Raw genomic sequence first — 15,581 nt, 5'->3', positions numbered from 1 at the left:
ACACCCCAGATGGTATTGTTAGGGAGGCTGTCGGGTGGTTCTTATGCAGGTGGTGAGAAGCCAACACTCAAGGTTAGTTTGGAATCTCACTCAAGGTGGCACGTGGCATGCCCTTGCCCCTGATCCTGGTGGGGATTCCTCCAGTGAGTGGTGGGAGGGGTCCATGAGAGGGCCTTCCTCTGGAAGGAAGCTTGATTTTCCGTCTCCCCCAGTTCCCCTCCGTGGTTGTGACAGGACACGTGCTCCGAGAGCTAAAGCAAGTGTCTGCTGGTGGCGAGTGTCCAGCCAGGCCCTGGAGAGCCCGAGCCAAGTCTGACCTGCAGTTGGGCGGGCCAGAAAACCTCGCCAGCCTGCCTCCCACCTGCCCGGGAGCGCTGGCTCTCTCTGGGGTGCTGCGGCGGCTGCAGCAAGTGGAGGAAAAGGTTCTCCAGGTGAAAGCCTCGCTCTTCGCCCTGCCTCTGCCCTGGCCGTGTCTTTGCCCTGCCTGTACCCTGCCCATGTCTTTGCCCTGCCTCTGCCCTGCTTGCGTCTGGGATGCCTTCCTTTCCCCCTGCTCCTCCTGCCCAGGGTGGGTTCCTCCTCTGACTGCTCTTCCCATCTTCATCCTGCCTGCCATGTGTACTGAGCGCAGCAAGCCCACCTGGCTGCCTCTCCGCCTCTCTCCCAGAGGGAACCCTCACCATCTCTGTCACTGTCTCTTTTTTCTTTCTCCTTTCTCGCCTTGGCTGCAGAAAAGGGCCCAGAACTTGGCCAACAGGGAATTTCACAAAAAGAACATTAAGGAGAAGGCGGCTCACCTTGCCTCCATGTTTGGACACGGGGATTTCCCACAGGTAAATGCAGGGCTTTCAGAGCCCCAGGGAACCCAGGTATTGGACCTCTGGGGAGATGACATGAATTGGTCTCTGGAGCTTCATTTTTTCCTTCCTCCACTCTTGACAGTCTGAAAAGCTATTTACTTTTCAAGTCACCAAAGGCTTTGGACTGGCATCTAAAAAAGCTCCAAATGAGGAGACTCAAAATAAGTAGATAAATCATGACAAAGGGAAAACCAAGGCAGAAAAGCAGGCTCAGGTCACAGGAAAATAGAAGCATGTGTAGTGTAAGATCTTAGCTTCTGAGTAGGCTGAGCTTCCTAGGGGTCAACACAAAGAGGGAAAGCTGGTCCATTGCAGGAATCACAGCACAGTGGCTTTAAGTGAAAGCAAACCAGTGGCTCGTGATGTTTGGCAGTGCAGTGGAGAAATACCACCATAGCCCTGATCTGGAAGACCCTGAATGCCAAGGTCAGGCACGTGCCATAACCTGCTCTGCTTTCCCAAAAGGCAGCACTGGCCGGACAGAATGGCCCTGCCTTAGAATGGGAAGCACAGCCCAGTCCAGGCACTTATTTAGAAACCTGCTGCACAGGAGAGTACGTGCTTGCAAGGAGATGACAGAGTTGAGGGTGAGGACCCATGGTGCGTGAGTGTAAGGTGCTTGCAGCAAGCCTGGTCTCTAGAACACACGTCCCCTGCTGCTTTCACCCGGCCTCCTCCAGATCTGTGTTCTCTGCTGCTTGGCAGAGTCGTAGACATGGGAGGGATACTCTGCCTTTTGTTCATTTTCAGGGTTCCATGTGGCCACAGAGGTCCCTGCTGGAGCACATGCCCCAAAGCCTCCTGGGGTTGTCCCTTCCTAAATTTGAAGCTGCTGCTTTATCCCAAGCTCCGGAGTGAGGCCTTCAGGAGTTTGTGTCTATGTTCGTGTCAGGAAGAGGATGGCTCTGCTCTAGCTATTTTGAGATGAGGGGGCCAGAATGGCTGTAACAGAGGGCATTGTAACCAGGAACTAGACCGTCCTGCTGGGCTCCAAAGACACAGGTTACTTATTTGTCCTGAGACATGAGCCTGGATGTCCTTTCCCTCCTTGGATGTGTAGACTAGGGGGCTGTGTCATCGAGGCAGGCACCACTGTGCATTTCCCTATGGATAATCAGAGTTTCCTCTGTTTCTATTCTGTGCAGAATAAACTCCTCTCTAAAAGCCTGTCTCATACTCATCCTCCGTCTTCTCCCTCCTGCCTTCCATCTCCTGATTCAGCTGCTACTTCCTCTCCATCAACTGTTGACTCTGTTTCTCCTGCCAGAAAGGTAGTTATCCCAAACAATTGGCTTCCCCTACTCCTTGCATGTTCTTAGATATTCTCCTGCTCCGCTCAGCCTGCTCAGACAACCATCTGAAGCTTGGCTTGGCTGGGATGAAAATTTATAAGGTCCTTTACAACAGTCCTGAGTTTGGTTTTGGTTTTGTGTTGGAGCAAGAAACTAAATGGAACAGACAGCACACAAAACCTTATCAAATGGTGCTTACTTGTCTAGCAAGCACTTTCTGAGCACCCACTGTATGCTAACCATGATGCCAGATGCTGAGAAAACGAGGAGGAGGGAGGTACAGTTCTCTTCCTACGGTGTAGATGACGAACAGCATATCAGCATAGAAATGTATCACATTTTACTGTGGGATATTTCCAATATTTGGCTATTTTTTACCTAACAAGACAGTCTCATATTGTGAACCTCAGATAATACTATTGATGAATTATGTGAGAGGTTTAAAAGGAAGATTCTAGGAACCCAGAATGGTGAAGCCTAGGAAGGCTTCACAGAGGAGGTAATACAGGAGCCAAGTGTTGAAGATTATATGAAGGGATTTTGCTAGAAAGAAGTGTAGGGGAAGGGCATTTTCAAAAGGATCTGGCATGTGGTAAGGAAGGCAGATAGGACTTGCATGAATGGAAAGACCATTCTGGTGCAACTTGATTTCAGGATAAAATATTTATAGGAGTGCGGACAGTAAAAGTGAAAGTCAGTCCGCTTTCTCTGTGTTAAAGGGATTCATCCCGTCCTCTTATAAAGGGCCACTGCAGGATCTGCTCTGACTTCTAGAAGAATGGCACAGGCAGTGGTGCAGAGGGTGGAGCTGGTGGGAGCCCATGATGGTTGAGTAGATAACGTTATTAAGTTTGGGTTCTAGAGCACTTGTGATGTTTTTCACTTGTCTGCCTGGTGCCTCATATGCCAAGAATACCACCAGGCTGGGATGGGAGAGGGGCAGCCTCTGGAGAAGCTCAGCCCCTGTAATGGGTGAGTCTAAAAATGGAGTGAAGTGCACTTGTTCAGCTGTCACTCATGACAGTAAGTTGGAGCCTCTTTCTGGAGGACTGTGCTCCCCTCAGCACCTCTGTTCTGTCTGTCCCCACTAGGGCTCGTCTCCATGTGTGGTGCTGAGCGTGCCCATGGCAGAGTTACTGCTCATTTGTTTCCACTCTGTTAGACTGAAGCACAAACCAGAAATCCACTGGGCCGTTCCCTGGGCTGTTGCATCAGTGGGAAGTTAGGAGCTGCCTCCTGGGAGTCCCACCCCCACTGACCCCCGTTACTGTGGGGAGAAGAGTGCAGGCAGGGTCTCCAAGGAAGGAGCAAGGAACCTTAGCAGCCCCACCCCTCCATGGTCCCCAGAGTAGGTGCGAAGCCTCCCTGGAGGGGAAGCTGGGGGTGATGTGGGGAAACAGAAATACTTCTCATCTTCAGCTCTACTGAACACAGCTGTGGCTGAGATGCCCAGCAACTTGTTCCAAGTCAGCTTTGGTCAGCGGTTTGACCTTAAGTCTCCTGACCTTAAGGAGTCTCCATTTTCTCATCAACAAGAGAGTGACTCTTGGCTCATGTGATAGTGACCTCTGTGGTTAGAGACTGGCATACTGGTCGTCACCACCACCAAGGCTTCCGAGTAGCCTTTGGGAGAAGAACTTTCCCTGGAGGGTACTTCCTGCTATGGAAAAGGTCACTGGTGCCCTGGCCAGGATGAAGGGAGGGGCGAGGGCCCCTAGGCACAGGCAGGCAATGACTGGTGCTCCTAGCTGGGCAGCTGGGCCCCCACTGTGCTTCTGTCTGGCCCAGACCCTTTCCTGCTAGCCCTGGGCTTGCCCTTTCTTTCATCCTCAGGGAAGGCCTGGCTTGGTCACTGTCCTCTCAGATTTGAGAGCAGAGGTAGAACAAGAAAAGTGACCACACTTCCCAAGTTCCCTGACTTGGTTTCCAGTAGGTATTAGTTCTCTAGGTGATGGCAAGAGGCAGCCTGCCCAGGTACACGCAGGGCCACTGGGGTCTGGCAAAGACACTTCTTACTGTGAGAATACCCCGTCGTTCATTATCTGACTCCACTGAGGCCTTTGGCTGCTTCTCCACTGCGCTCTTCAAACAGCTTTAAATCCACATCACTCATTAAGCCAATGAGTGAGCATTCGTTCATCCAACAAATATTTATTGAATGACAAGCTGGTGTCAGGCATTTCACTCTTGGGATACACATCAGTTATCAGGGGTTACCTTCCTGCCCTGATGAGGCTTGTATCCTAGTAGAGGGAGGTATAAATAATCTATACTATCTAGGTAAATTATATGATGTATCAGAAGACAGTTTTTCCCATGGGAAAATTAGAGCAGGTAGCAAAGACTTGGCACGTTGGGGGAGGGTAGCAATCTTAAACGGATAACGGTGGGAGAGCTCTTCCTGGGAAAGAGAACTAAGCAGGAACAGAGCCTCAGAGAAGAAAACAAAGGCAAGGGGAGGACACTAGTTCCCAGGCTCCTGATTCTAGCCTGTGTTCTCTCCTTTATAACACAGAAGCCACGTGTGAATGGAGGCCTTGTCAGAGGGAACAGCCCAGAGGCTATATGCATACAGCCCCAAGCCCAGGCTCAAGGAGGGCTGCAAATGGGGTGGGTGGGCTTCAGGGGCTCCTCAGGCCCCCACCTCTACAGCTTTGTTCTCTGTTTCTCCCAGGTTGGGGTGAACAATTGCTCCCTATTCTTTCTTATCCCATCTCCCTAGCTAGTCTTGGCCATCGGACGATGGTGTCATTGAACAATTTCAGTAGCTTCTGACTTACTAATTACAGGCTGATGAGCCTGTCACTGTGTGGCTGGGAGCGATTGGGGAGTTCTCAGGAAAAGGTTGCCGTGGGCCCTGTTTGTGGACTTGAACTTGATACCCACAGACCCCTCCACATCTCACTATGAAGCCGTTGTAAGCAGTTAAGCACGGAGTGGTGAATTTCTAGCTTCCAGCAGTCTTGGAAAGGATCTTGCCAGATGCACTACTCCCCTGCCCCCACCTGCAACTTCCCTGCCTTGCCCGGACCCCAGCATTGATTCCACACCAGGCTCTGTACTTGCAGAATCTGGCAGAGTGGTGGCCTCCTCTGAGGCGACTCTGCTGCCCCTTAAAGCAGGTGACAACCTGGTGACAGTTTCCTTCCGTCCTGATGGAGCTGAGAGAGCTGCTGCCCTGGAGAGACCCTGGGGCCTTCACACTTCTCCCCAGCAGATTCTGGGGCTGCTCTGATGCCCAGAGACTGTGTGTGCCTCAATTCGGGGGAGCCAGAGAAAGGAAAATGCTCTTGGAAACTGGTGCTTGGTTCTTGGCAACCTCCTGGCACGCAGAGTGTTTCGGTTCCTGCCCTAGAGCCCTACACCTTAATTCTGAGGATCCAGGGATAATCATCTCCTCTTAGACCTAGTCAAACTTGTCACAAGGAGCACTTGTTACAGGAATGCAAACTTGGGTCACCAAGTCCAAGAAATGTAGCCAGGGTTCTGCCTTCAGACTACACTTGCCTGCCCTCTTGGTTGACATGTTGCCTTAAATTTCAGTGTGATGCAGCTAGGTTTTTGGCCTGAACAGTCACAAGAAATCTTGAGGTCCCCTTATTTAGGGACCAAATTCTTACCAGGGTCTTACCTTTTAAGTTGTTTTTTTAAGACTGTGGGATATGGGATCACGCCCAGTCTGATCATTCATACCATCAAACCAGTCCTCCTGCAGCACTGTTAGCCCCCATCAACCCTTAGTTAACTTCTTTCTTCAATGCAGGAGGCTGCTACCTTTAACATGGCTGCTAGCCACTTACCAAGGCTGGTGAGCTCTTGTAAGATCAAGATGGCAGCAGTATTTACACGGCTGAGCCAGAGGGAGGGCCTCGGGGGCTGGGGACTGTAGTTGAGTCCTCCTGAGTCAGAAGAGCAAAGTGCATTGCAAAAGGAGCTTTCTCTACCCCGGGGGGTTGTTTGTTTTAAAACTGGATTTGCAGGGTTTACTCTAGAGATTTGCATATTAGAGAGAAGCTGGGTGAGTCTTAGCTGGGCAATCTGCCAGTGTTTCATCTGATAACAAGGGTAGAGTTCAAGGCTGGCTCCAACCTCATTGTTCTCTCTGTTCTGGGGATAGAGCTAGGCAGTCCTTTGGAAGTAACCTGTGTACATCCCAGCCTGGGGGATTTTAATTTGCAGGGAGGCAGGTGCTGCAGTGAGCAGGATGAGGCTTGGAGTCACATGTGGGTTCAGCTCCCAGATGACTTGCTTACTCGCAGTGTGGCTTTGGATGAATTCGTAGACCTCTCAGAACCTGAGTTTCCTAACCTTCAGAACGGAGGTGGCAGCAGCTACTCCTGAAGGTGATTGGAATAATGCAAAGACTTAGCACATATCCAGTCTCTCAAATATCCAATAACTGTGCTATTTCCCCAGTGGAGAAGAATTCTGGACGAAAGCTCACTTACCTAAAATGCATGTTGATTCCTCTCTTTCTAAAGGCAAAGAAGTCACCTTCAGGTTCCCATTTCCAACCCAGCCACTTAAGAACATTGCGGCCTCAGGTGAGTTAGAGCCTCCCTGAACCTCAGTGGCCCCATCTGCGAAGGCGGATTATCAGACCCACCTCGCGAGGCTGTGAGGGTTCAGTGCAGCTCAGCGCCTGGCACCAGGGGACACTGGCGCCCACTTGGAGGTCACAGCCCCTGAGGCCTGCCTGCATCTCAGCTCTGAAGGTATCATTTCCGGAGTCCCTCAAATAAGGCAGTTTCAATCCTTGCCCTGAGCATATGGCTGAGGCCTCAGGCACACCAGTCTGTCGGCTGATTTTCCTCATCCAGGGACTCCTCAGGGAGGAGTATATTCCTATTTGCCCAGGAGACTTCCCTTGGCCCTATATGTCGAAACCTCCCCTTCCCTCAAGCTCTCAGCTCCAAGGTCCTGGAAACTCTATTCTCCAGCCCTGCCTGACCCATGTGGGTTTCCTGATCCTCACGGCAGGTCAGGTGGAGAAGAACAGCTTGGACACCTGGTATTCTTGGCTGAGTTCCAGGCCCAAGAGGGATGTTACCATTGTCTGGACACAAACAGACCCAAGCGCCTGCTTCCTCCTTCCTTCAGAGCATCTGTCATGTGCCAGGAGTGTAGAGATGAGAAAGACAGGGTTATGACATCAGGGAGTGCAAACCAGAGTGGAGATGACCCATCTCCCAGCTCGGAGCAGGGTAAGAAAGGTTCCAACATCCAGACAGGGACATGCTTGGTGATGGTGCTTGTGACGACCATTAACGTCATCATGTTTGAATCTCAGTTGACTCGAGAAGAAGAGGGAGAAGCCAGTGCCTTCATCTGGGTGGGCTGTATTATTCTTACTCGTGCCGAGGAGGGAACACAGCAACTGCAAGTTCCTTTGTGTGAAGGCCACCCAGGAGAGGAGAAAAAAAGTTCCAGAACAGGGAAAATTAAAGCTGCATCAGTGGCGGTGCTTTGGACTCATTAACCATCTGCCAGGCAATTCTTGGGAACCCAGCACCCTGTGAGGTGCACCCAGATTCTCTGATGACTCTTTCACAGCCCTTTGAGGATGGCAGTGGTCTCCCATTTTACAGATGAGGAAGCTGAGGTTCACAGAAGGGAAATGATATATGTGATATTAACCTAATGTAAAGTTAGATGATGGCCCACCTGAATTGTCCAACCATTCCAGCTTGTTCTAGTTAATTAGCTGGAAAAACCTAGAATTTCCAAGAGGAAAAAAATACCCCAAATAGTATTTTGGTTTTTCTTTTTAAATCTCTAATCTATGGTGGCCTGATTCTTCCAGATACAGTGAAAATGAATTACTAGAAATATGATCACACACTTGGATGTGTAGCTATGTTGAACTGCTCTATAAGTGTCTAATGCTCTCACTTACAGTGTTCCTTGGATCACAGATCAGTTCCTGTTAGTGAAAAATATCCCAGTTCTTAAAAAATTACAGAAATATTGAAAGATACATAAAGGGTGCAAAAGCAGTCCTATGGCCCTCCAAAATTATCATTTCTTAAAAAACCAGTGACTGTGACATGTTCGTTTCTGACTAGGTCATCTGATTGCCCAGCTTTGGATTTGGAAAACGTATTCCCAGCCGAATTGTAAGCTTGCCTCTTGACCAGCTCCCCAGGAGCCTAAGTGCTTTTGCCTTTCAGTGCAGTAATTTCGTTGTTGAGAACCTCTGGCTTCTGGTTCTTACTCTGAGGTCAAACCATAATGAGTTTTCTGGAGGTTTCTCCATGAGTGGAGTTTCTTATCTTCTTCAGGATGCCCAGGACCCATTCATTTCCAGATTGGTTAGAACAGCGCAACTTAAAGTGTGTTCCATCGGCAGGAACTAGTCTGTGATCCAAGGAGCACAGCAAGTAAGAGGAAGCATTAGACACATGTAGAGCAGTTCAACATAGCCACACATCCAAGTGTGTGATCTTATTTCTAGTAATTCATTTTCATTGTATCCGGAAATATCAAGCCACCGTGGATTAGAGATTTAAAAAGAAAAACCAAAACCTAGTCATTCACCGCTGACCATCTGAGGAGCAGTGAGTTAGCATGAGTCCAGGTGGTCAGGTCTGCACTGTCTTGGAGCCAGGAAGACATCGTACCGTCAGGAAATGGGAGATAACCTGAGACTCCCGGGCAGCGTTCTCCTTCATGCTGGTCTTTGGGGCGGCCTCCTCTCATCCCTGAGACGAGTTCTCCATCACCTGGCCTGCGGTGTCCTTCCAGCAAGTCCTGGCTACCTCTTGTTCTCGGTGTTCCTGGCATGGTTTCCATGGCACACTTGGGAAGGGCATATAGGAGCGCCAGTGTTGCTTTCCTTGAGGGTGCCTTCATTTCATTATTCCTAGGCAAACCGCTGTCATAGGTGGGCATGTGGATGCAACTGGGAGAAAGGAGTCTTTTATGACTAAGGGCCCACAGTGAAAGGAACGACAGGGCTTGATCTTCATCCTGGATCCCTTGTGCTGATAGAACAACCAAGCAGGCCCACGACTGCACAGACATGTTTTGGCGGCACCCCCAGCCGCCCCAGGGCCCTCTGCTTGCTCTTATAATTGTTCCTAAGTCAGGATTGCATGGAAGCTCAGCAGCGCAAAGTGCTTATTAGCTAAGTAGTTAATAAGGTCTCATTAGGGACTTGTATTTAAAGCCCCAGAAAGTAGAGTCTCGCTCTCTGCTCACTCAGGGGAGGCAGTGATTGTGCATGGGCATCTGGCATCACACGGTGCCTTCCTGGGAGAGCGCCTCAGAGCCGGTTCACACATGGGGTCAGGAGAGACAGTCACGCAAGGGGAGTATGGGCAGTGAGGTAAATCTGACCTCTTCTGTCTTTATTTTGCTGTAAACCCAGGAAGTACTTGGTATTCTCAGCTCCTATCCGAGGAGGCCTGTGTTGGAGGCCCCAGCAGTGGGTGGAACATCAGGCAAATAATGGCTTATTGTCCAGAGCCAGTGCACCTGAACCTCTCTTAGGAGCAGGAGCCAAGTTTCTTGGCATTTGTGAAATCTTGAAAATGGCAGCGTGTATGCTCAGAAGCAGAATCCTAATCTCTTCCAGACGGGGCCAGTTTTGAGAGTGGGGAGGGTAAGCGGCCTGGCAGCTGCTGCGACTAAGAAGGAGCGAGCTTTGTGAAGTCTGAGGGGGTCCCGTCTGTCTGGGATCAGACACCCCAGAAGGCCCCCGGCCACATCTTCTGTAGTTCCCCAGAGGGCCCCACACATGGTCTGGCACGACTGATCCAAGTAGCTGCTGGTGTTGCGGCTTCCTTAATGAGAAGCGGGCAGACATCCGCTGGGACATGTCTTTAGCCCCAGCCTGCTTGGCAGCCCTTCCCTCTTCATCCTCTTTTTGCACCTGTGCGTTTGTTGGTGCCCAGTGAGTTGGCCTCAGGTTCTGAGGGTGGGCCCTGCTTCCAGGAGGCAGGACCGGTGGGCACCTGCTGCCATTTGCTTTGTTGCCCCTGAACTTCTGCTTTATCTTTGGGGCTCTCACCATGAATTCAGTGTGGCCTTCCAAGAGCGGTATTGGGTTTAGATTGAGGGCCTTCCTTTGTCCCCACTCAGGTCACTGTTACTTGCCGTGAAGATGGCTATCAACCTGTGACTGAGGGCCAGCAGCCTACATTGCTGCAGTCTGTGGCCACATCTCCCAGAAGCTGGATTCAGAGGCTGGGGAGCATCTGGAGCCTCCCTCCCTACAAGGCCTTAGGATCAGGAACCGTGTTTACAGATACAGCCTCATATCATGCATGTTTACCTCCCTGCAGAGGAGATAACAATATTCCCAAGCTGGCCTTTCAGAGCTGGTGGGGAAAGAATAAGCTGGGATTTGCCTGGGGGTGTATGTGTGATTGTACCACATCTGCGTGGATTGTCAGCTCTCACCCCTTCCCTAGCTCCATGACACACCAGTAGGGATCCAAGCATTCATGGGTAGGCACGGACCATCATGCCTTTGGGAGCACAGGTGCCCGCAACCTATCAGGCTGTGATCTCTGGGGCCAATGTGGAACTGACTTGCCTGGCACCAGCTCTGGGGCCCTGGGCACTGCCACCTGGAGTTCCCTGTCCTGCTCCCTGCACCTGCCCAGTGGGGACCACCATCCATTCCCATTTCGGCCACTCTTTATTGGCAAGGTAGATTGAGTCCTGACCTGATAGAACTGAGGTCAGGCATAGCCACAGCTCCCTAGGGGACACAGGGGCTGCAAGGGAGGCTGGGGCTGCCAAATTCAGAGGGAGGAGGGAGGGAGGAGTCAAGTTCATCTTGGCCCAGCCCTGCCAAGTGCCCGGCATTCACACACATGCTCTTTCATTCTTGCCACAGCTCCACGAGGTAGGCACCATTTATTCCCATTTCACTAAATGAGGACACTGAGCTCAGAAGTTGAGGGCTTTGTGTCCCATCTTAGAACTGTTAGTGGTAAAGCTCGGTCCTAACCCTCCTGATCTGGGGAAATGGGGAACAGGTCTCCCCATGTAGCCGCTCCAGGCCCTCTAGAGAGGGGAGTCTTGGGAAGGTCAGCTTCAGTGCAGCTGGCTTGTTTTCTTAGTGTGAAGGTCCCCCAGCTGGGGCTCAGAAGACCTTAGCAGAGTCCTGGATCTTGCACTGATTTCTAAGTGGCCTTGGATAGATCCCTAAGGCCTCTAGGATTCATTCTCCCTATCTGTGAACTGAGCAAGCTGAACTCCTGAAGACCGCATGTAGTTGTGAGTCACCCTGCTAATCTCTCTCTTCTCCATCTGCAGAGTGCCTGCTGCCGGCTGCAGGCTAGTGAGGCCTCTCCTGGGATGCTGGGTGCTGTTTGCATGTGTGTGTGGAGCCCTCTCCCACCTCCAGCTCGTTCGTGTTTTCCTTCTTGGTGCTAATGGCCTCTCCCTTTGTCTCTGTCTCCTTTATCTCTGCTCTTGGGTAGCTGACAGTAGGGAAAGTATCCAGCGGAATAGGGGCTGCAGCTGAAGTTCTGGTCAATCTGTACTTGAATGATCACAGACCTAAGACTCAGGCCACCTCTCCAGACCTGGTAAGGATGCACACCCTTCCGCCTTCACCCACAGACACCGCCTCTGGCCTCCCAGGGAGGGTGCCTGGGATGCGGAGAGGATGGCCTGGCCCCCTTCTCATGGGACAAGGGGCTGAGAACAGGCCAGGTCAGAGCAGAGGTTAGTGGGGGGGCTGTGTTTCCTTGTAGACGAACCTCAGTCGTCCCCCTTGTGGGTCATTTCAGAAAGCAGAGCATCTTCCCTGCTAGCTGGGGCTCTGGAGAACTCAGGGAAAAAGTCAGGGGAGGCCATCTACAGAGATGGATAACCCTCACTACCAATGTTTAGCATCCAGTATAGATTGGTTTAAGAAGTAATGGGGAAAACATCCCTTTCCTCTGAATTCCCTCCTTCTCTGGATGACTCTGCTCACTATCACCACCACAGTTTGAGCTCTTTCAGTGTCCTTTTGGCACATTACCCTGGAATCACCCAGGGGTGCCCCTCCTGCCCTGGGCCTCGCCCTCCCCTTTTGCATTGAAGAAGTTGATTGGCAGCCTGATGCCCCTTTCCTGCGTTCTCTTGAACAGTTTTCATGCCATTAGCCTTCCCTGCCTGACTTGTGTCACTGCAAGGGGACAAGGATGGCTAAGACATTCTTTCAGTGACCTCGCTCTAGACCCAGGCAACACTTAACCCCTGACTCAGATTCCTGGAGATGGCATCCCTGGGCAGGCATGTTTGTGAGGGACACCTGCTCTTTCAGACAAGGAAATGTCACTCCCACTATGAAACCAGAGTGTCCAGCAGCCTGCCTGGGAGTACAGTCAATGCCGCCCTGGCAGGGCTGGGGTCTGCGTACCTTCCCACCCTCACTCTTTGCAGCGGTGCCCCCAGTGACAAATGCAGCACATAGCCTGTGAGGCCCCACAAGGCAGGCTGGCATCTCTACATGCCCAGCCTTGCGTTTGAAGATGCAGTGTACACCCTAACACGCTGTTCTTCTCTTCCGATGCCCTGTGCCTGCCAGGAGTCCGTTCGGAAGACGTTTCCCCTGAACGTGGGTGGCAGCGACACCTGTTACTTCTGCAAGAAGCGCGTGTACGTCATGGAGCGGCTGAGCGCGGAGGGCCGCTTCTTCCACCGGGAGTGTTTCCGCTGCAGCGTCTGCGCCACCACCTTGCACCTGGCCACCTACGCCTTCGACGTTGACGAAGGTAACCTCCAGGGGCCAGGGCAGCACTTGTCTCTGGCCTGGGCTCCTGACTCTGGAGGCTCTGGGACAGCCACCACTTCCCAGAGAGTAGTGGTATCATCAGAAAAGCAGTTTAGGGAGCAGGGATCCCCTGCTAAGGGGAGAGGCTGCCTGTGGTGGGCAGGGGTCCTGAGGAAAGGGGAGCTGTCAGCATAGGGGCTGCACATGCGTAGGGAGCACCTACCAGGCGCCACGTGCTTTATGGACATTTTCTCACTCAGTCTCACCACCTTCAGTTGCCCCTGTGTGGTCAAGAAAATCGAACCTGGTAACTTATGTCACATGCTTGGCACCACACCTGACATGTGATAGGGGTTCAATTTGTTGTTATTCGGTTGCTAAGTCGTGTCCGACTCTTTGCGACCCCATGGACTGCAGCACGCCAGGTTTCCCTGTCCTTCACCATCTCCCAGAGCTTGCTCAAACTCATGTCCATTGAGTCAGTGATGCCTTTGACCATCTCATCCTCTGTTGCCTCCTTCTCCTCCTGCCCTCCATCTTTCCCAGCATCAGGGTCTTTCCCAGTGAAAAGGAGAGGAGGGTTCCATAAATGATGTCATATTCATGTTATTATGAATGAAGCATGTATTGTAGGAATGACCATAACTGTAACATGCCCTCTGCTGAGTGGGCTACCAGAGTCATCAGTGAAGGAGTCACTTTCATTGGAATGAGTGATTCATTTCTAACCTTCAGCACTTGATGTTTGTGCTATCATATAATGACAAAGCTTGTGATTCCATACCCTAAAACTAACTGCCTGGGCTTACATCCAGAGTATGCCACTTCCAGCATATGGCATATGTATGCCACATGCAAATAACCTCTTACCTGACCTCTGGGTCCCTCAGTTTCCTTATTTATAAAATGAGGATAATAGTACTTTGCTCATAAGGTGATCACTGATTTACCTCATGGGAAGGATTTAAGATAGTGCCTGGTATATTGAGTCCTACTCAAGACTTCACTGTTGTATCATTATTCCCATCACTGTTGTCACTGCGGTAACAGTGGCGCAAAGCAGGGTTTTCTGGAAGGCACCCAGTATCCTGGGCAGTGGCCTGTGGCCCAGTGTGTGGCTCACTGGGTTTTTCTGCCACCATCTGTTCAGTGCTGTTCCTACCCCCAGGGGTCCCAGAAGCAAGAGGAACTGCAAACAGAGTTGCTATTCCAGGCTGTCCATTTTGCTGCCTGGCAACTGGCCTTGGGAAGAGACTTGGCCTCAGGGATTATCTGAGGGTTTCTGCCCCATTCCCGGGAGCGTTCCCCCTGTCCCCCACCACCGTTGCTGCGGCTGGTGGCCTCCTCTCAGCGCCTCTTCTTTCAGGCAAGTGACAGAAACTGTTTCTCACGTTTGCGCCTTCCTGGGCTTGTTTCCCTTAGTGGTGTTTCTCTGACCAAATGGTGGCAGGCACTTGGCTCAGGCTCTGCTGTGGCTCTGGTTTACAGGAGAAAAACCTCTGAGTGTCTGTGTGTTTCTTTTTACAGGCAAGTTTTTCTGCAAGCCTCATTTCATTCACTGTAAGACCAACAGCCAGCAACGGAAGAGACGGGCAGAGTTGAAGCAACAAAAAGAGGTAAGTTTTATCTTGAAAATGGTGGTGAAATGGGAAAGTTCCCTGGTAGGAGGAGGTTGTCAAGAGTTCCTGCAGGTTAGGCCAATGTTTCTACCTTTGGGGGGCTTGAGACTCAGGTGAAGAGGGCTCTGCTCCCTGGCAGGAAGGTCCCTGTGTCTCAGTCTATTCAGCTGGCCTCTGGGATGTGAGCTATTCCAGAGGTCAGCTCCCAGAGCAATGACTGCTGCTTCTCATGAGAAGCCCAGAAGAGCTTTCCTATGTGCCAGGGATGGGGCTAAATGCTTAGCCATGCAAAAGCCACGTAGCCCCCAGGGCCTGGGGCCCCAGTGGCCACAGAGCACTGTGAGCAGGGATCCCTGGTATAGGGCCAACCCTCTGTGGTTTCCAAGTCCTTTCCCCAGGCTCTTGGGGAAAGTGACTGGCCTGTTTAATTTGCGAGTGGGTTGTGATAGCACCCTCCCTGCCCCCACCCATGGTAGCTCTTAGCCAGCATCTTCTTTACAGCTTGATTAATCACCCATCTCCAGCAAGACCAACAACTTCAGCTTTTTTCTGATTTCACAAGTAATATGGGCTTCCCAGGTGGCTTAAGTGGTAAAGAATCCGCCTGTCAATGCAGGAGACACAGGTTCAATCCCTGGGTTGGAAAGATCCCTTGGAGGAGGAAATGGTAACCCACTCCCGGATTCTTGCCTGAAATATCCCATAGACAGAGGAGCCAGGCAGGCTGAGGTCCATGGGGTCGCAAAGAGTTGTATACAGCTGAGTGAGTGAGCGGTCACAGGCACACACACACACAGTAGAAAAACGGCTAAGTAACTGAAAGTCTATAAACAAGTAAAGTGAAATAACCCACCATCACTCTATCCTGAGAAAATCATAATTAACATTTTGGAACATTTCTTTGTAGACTTTTTCCTATATGAAAAAGTTGACCCTTGAACAGTGCGGGAGTTAGAGCCTTTGACTCTCTGCAGGTTCAAAAATTCGTGTATAATTTAAAGCCAATCTTTCATATTGATGGTTCCTCCATATCCATAGATTCAACCATCCATGGATTAGGTAGAGGTGTAGTATTCATTATTGAAAAATCTGC

At 51.1% G+C, this 15,581-nt stretch overlaps 1 protein-coding gene across 21 annotated transcripts in view; it reads left to right on the top strand.

The window, feature by feature from the left end:
• Positions 1-15,581, top strand: part of MICAL2 (microtubule associated monooxygenase, calponin and LIM domain containing 2) — a 240,860-nt gene that overhangs the window by 135,957 nt on the left and 89,322 nt on the right. For 9 of the 21 annotated variants that reach the window (XM_086340006.1, XM_086340004.1, XM_086340002.1 and 6 more), the window contains 7 exons: positions 213-431; positions 732-833; positions 2,006-2,131; positions 6,634-6,696; positions 11,587-11,694; positions 12,684-12,870; positions 14,397-14,485. In XM_086340006.1, the coding sequence (XP_086196132.1) occupies positions 213-431; positions 732-833; positions 2,006-2,131; positions 6,634-6,696; positions 11,587-11,694; positions 12,684-12,870; positions 14,397-14,485 (894 nt within the window). The remainder of the gene's footprint in view (positions 1-212; positions 432-731; positions 834-2,005; positions 2,132-6,633; positions 6,697-11,586; positions 11,695-12,683; positions 12,871-14,396; positions 14,486-15,581) is intronic. The other 12 variants (XM_086340021.1, XM_086340023.1, XM_086340022.1 and 9 more) reach the window with 9 other exon arrangements.

This window comes from Bos grunniens, chromosome 15, assembly GCF_055505025.1.
Source record: "Bos grunniens cultivar Pamir isolate PY7600 chromosome 15, Bosgru_T2T1.0, whole genome shotgun sequence".
In the NCBI taxonomy this organism is placed as follows: Eukaryota; Metazoa; Chordata; class Mammalia; order Artiodactyla; family Bovidae; genus Bos; species Bos grunniens.
This window is presented reverse-complemented; position numbering and strand designations above follow the sequence as displayed.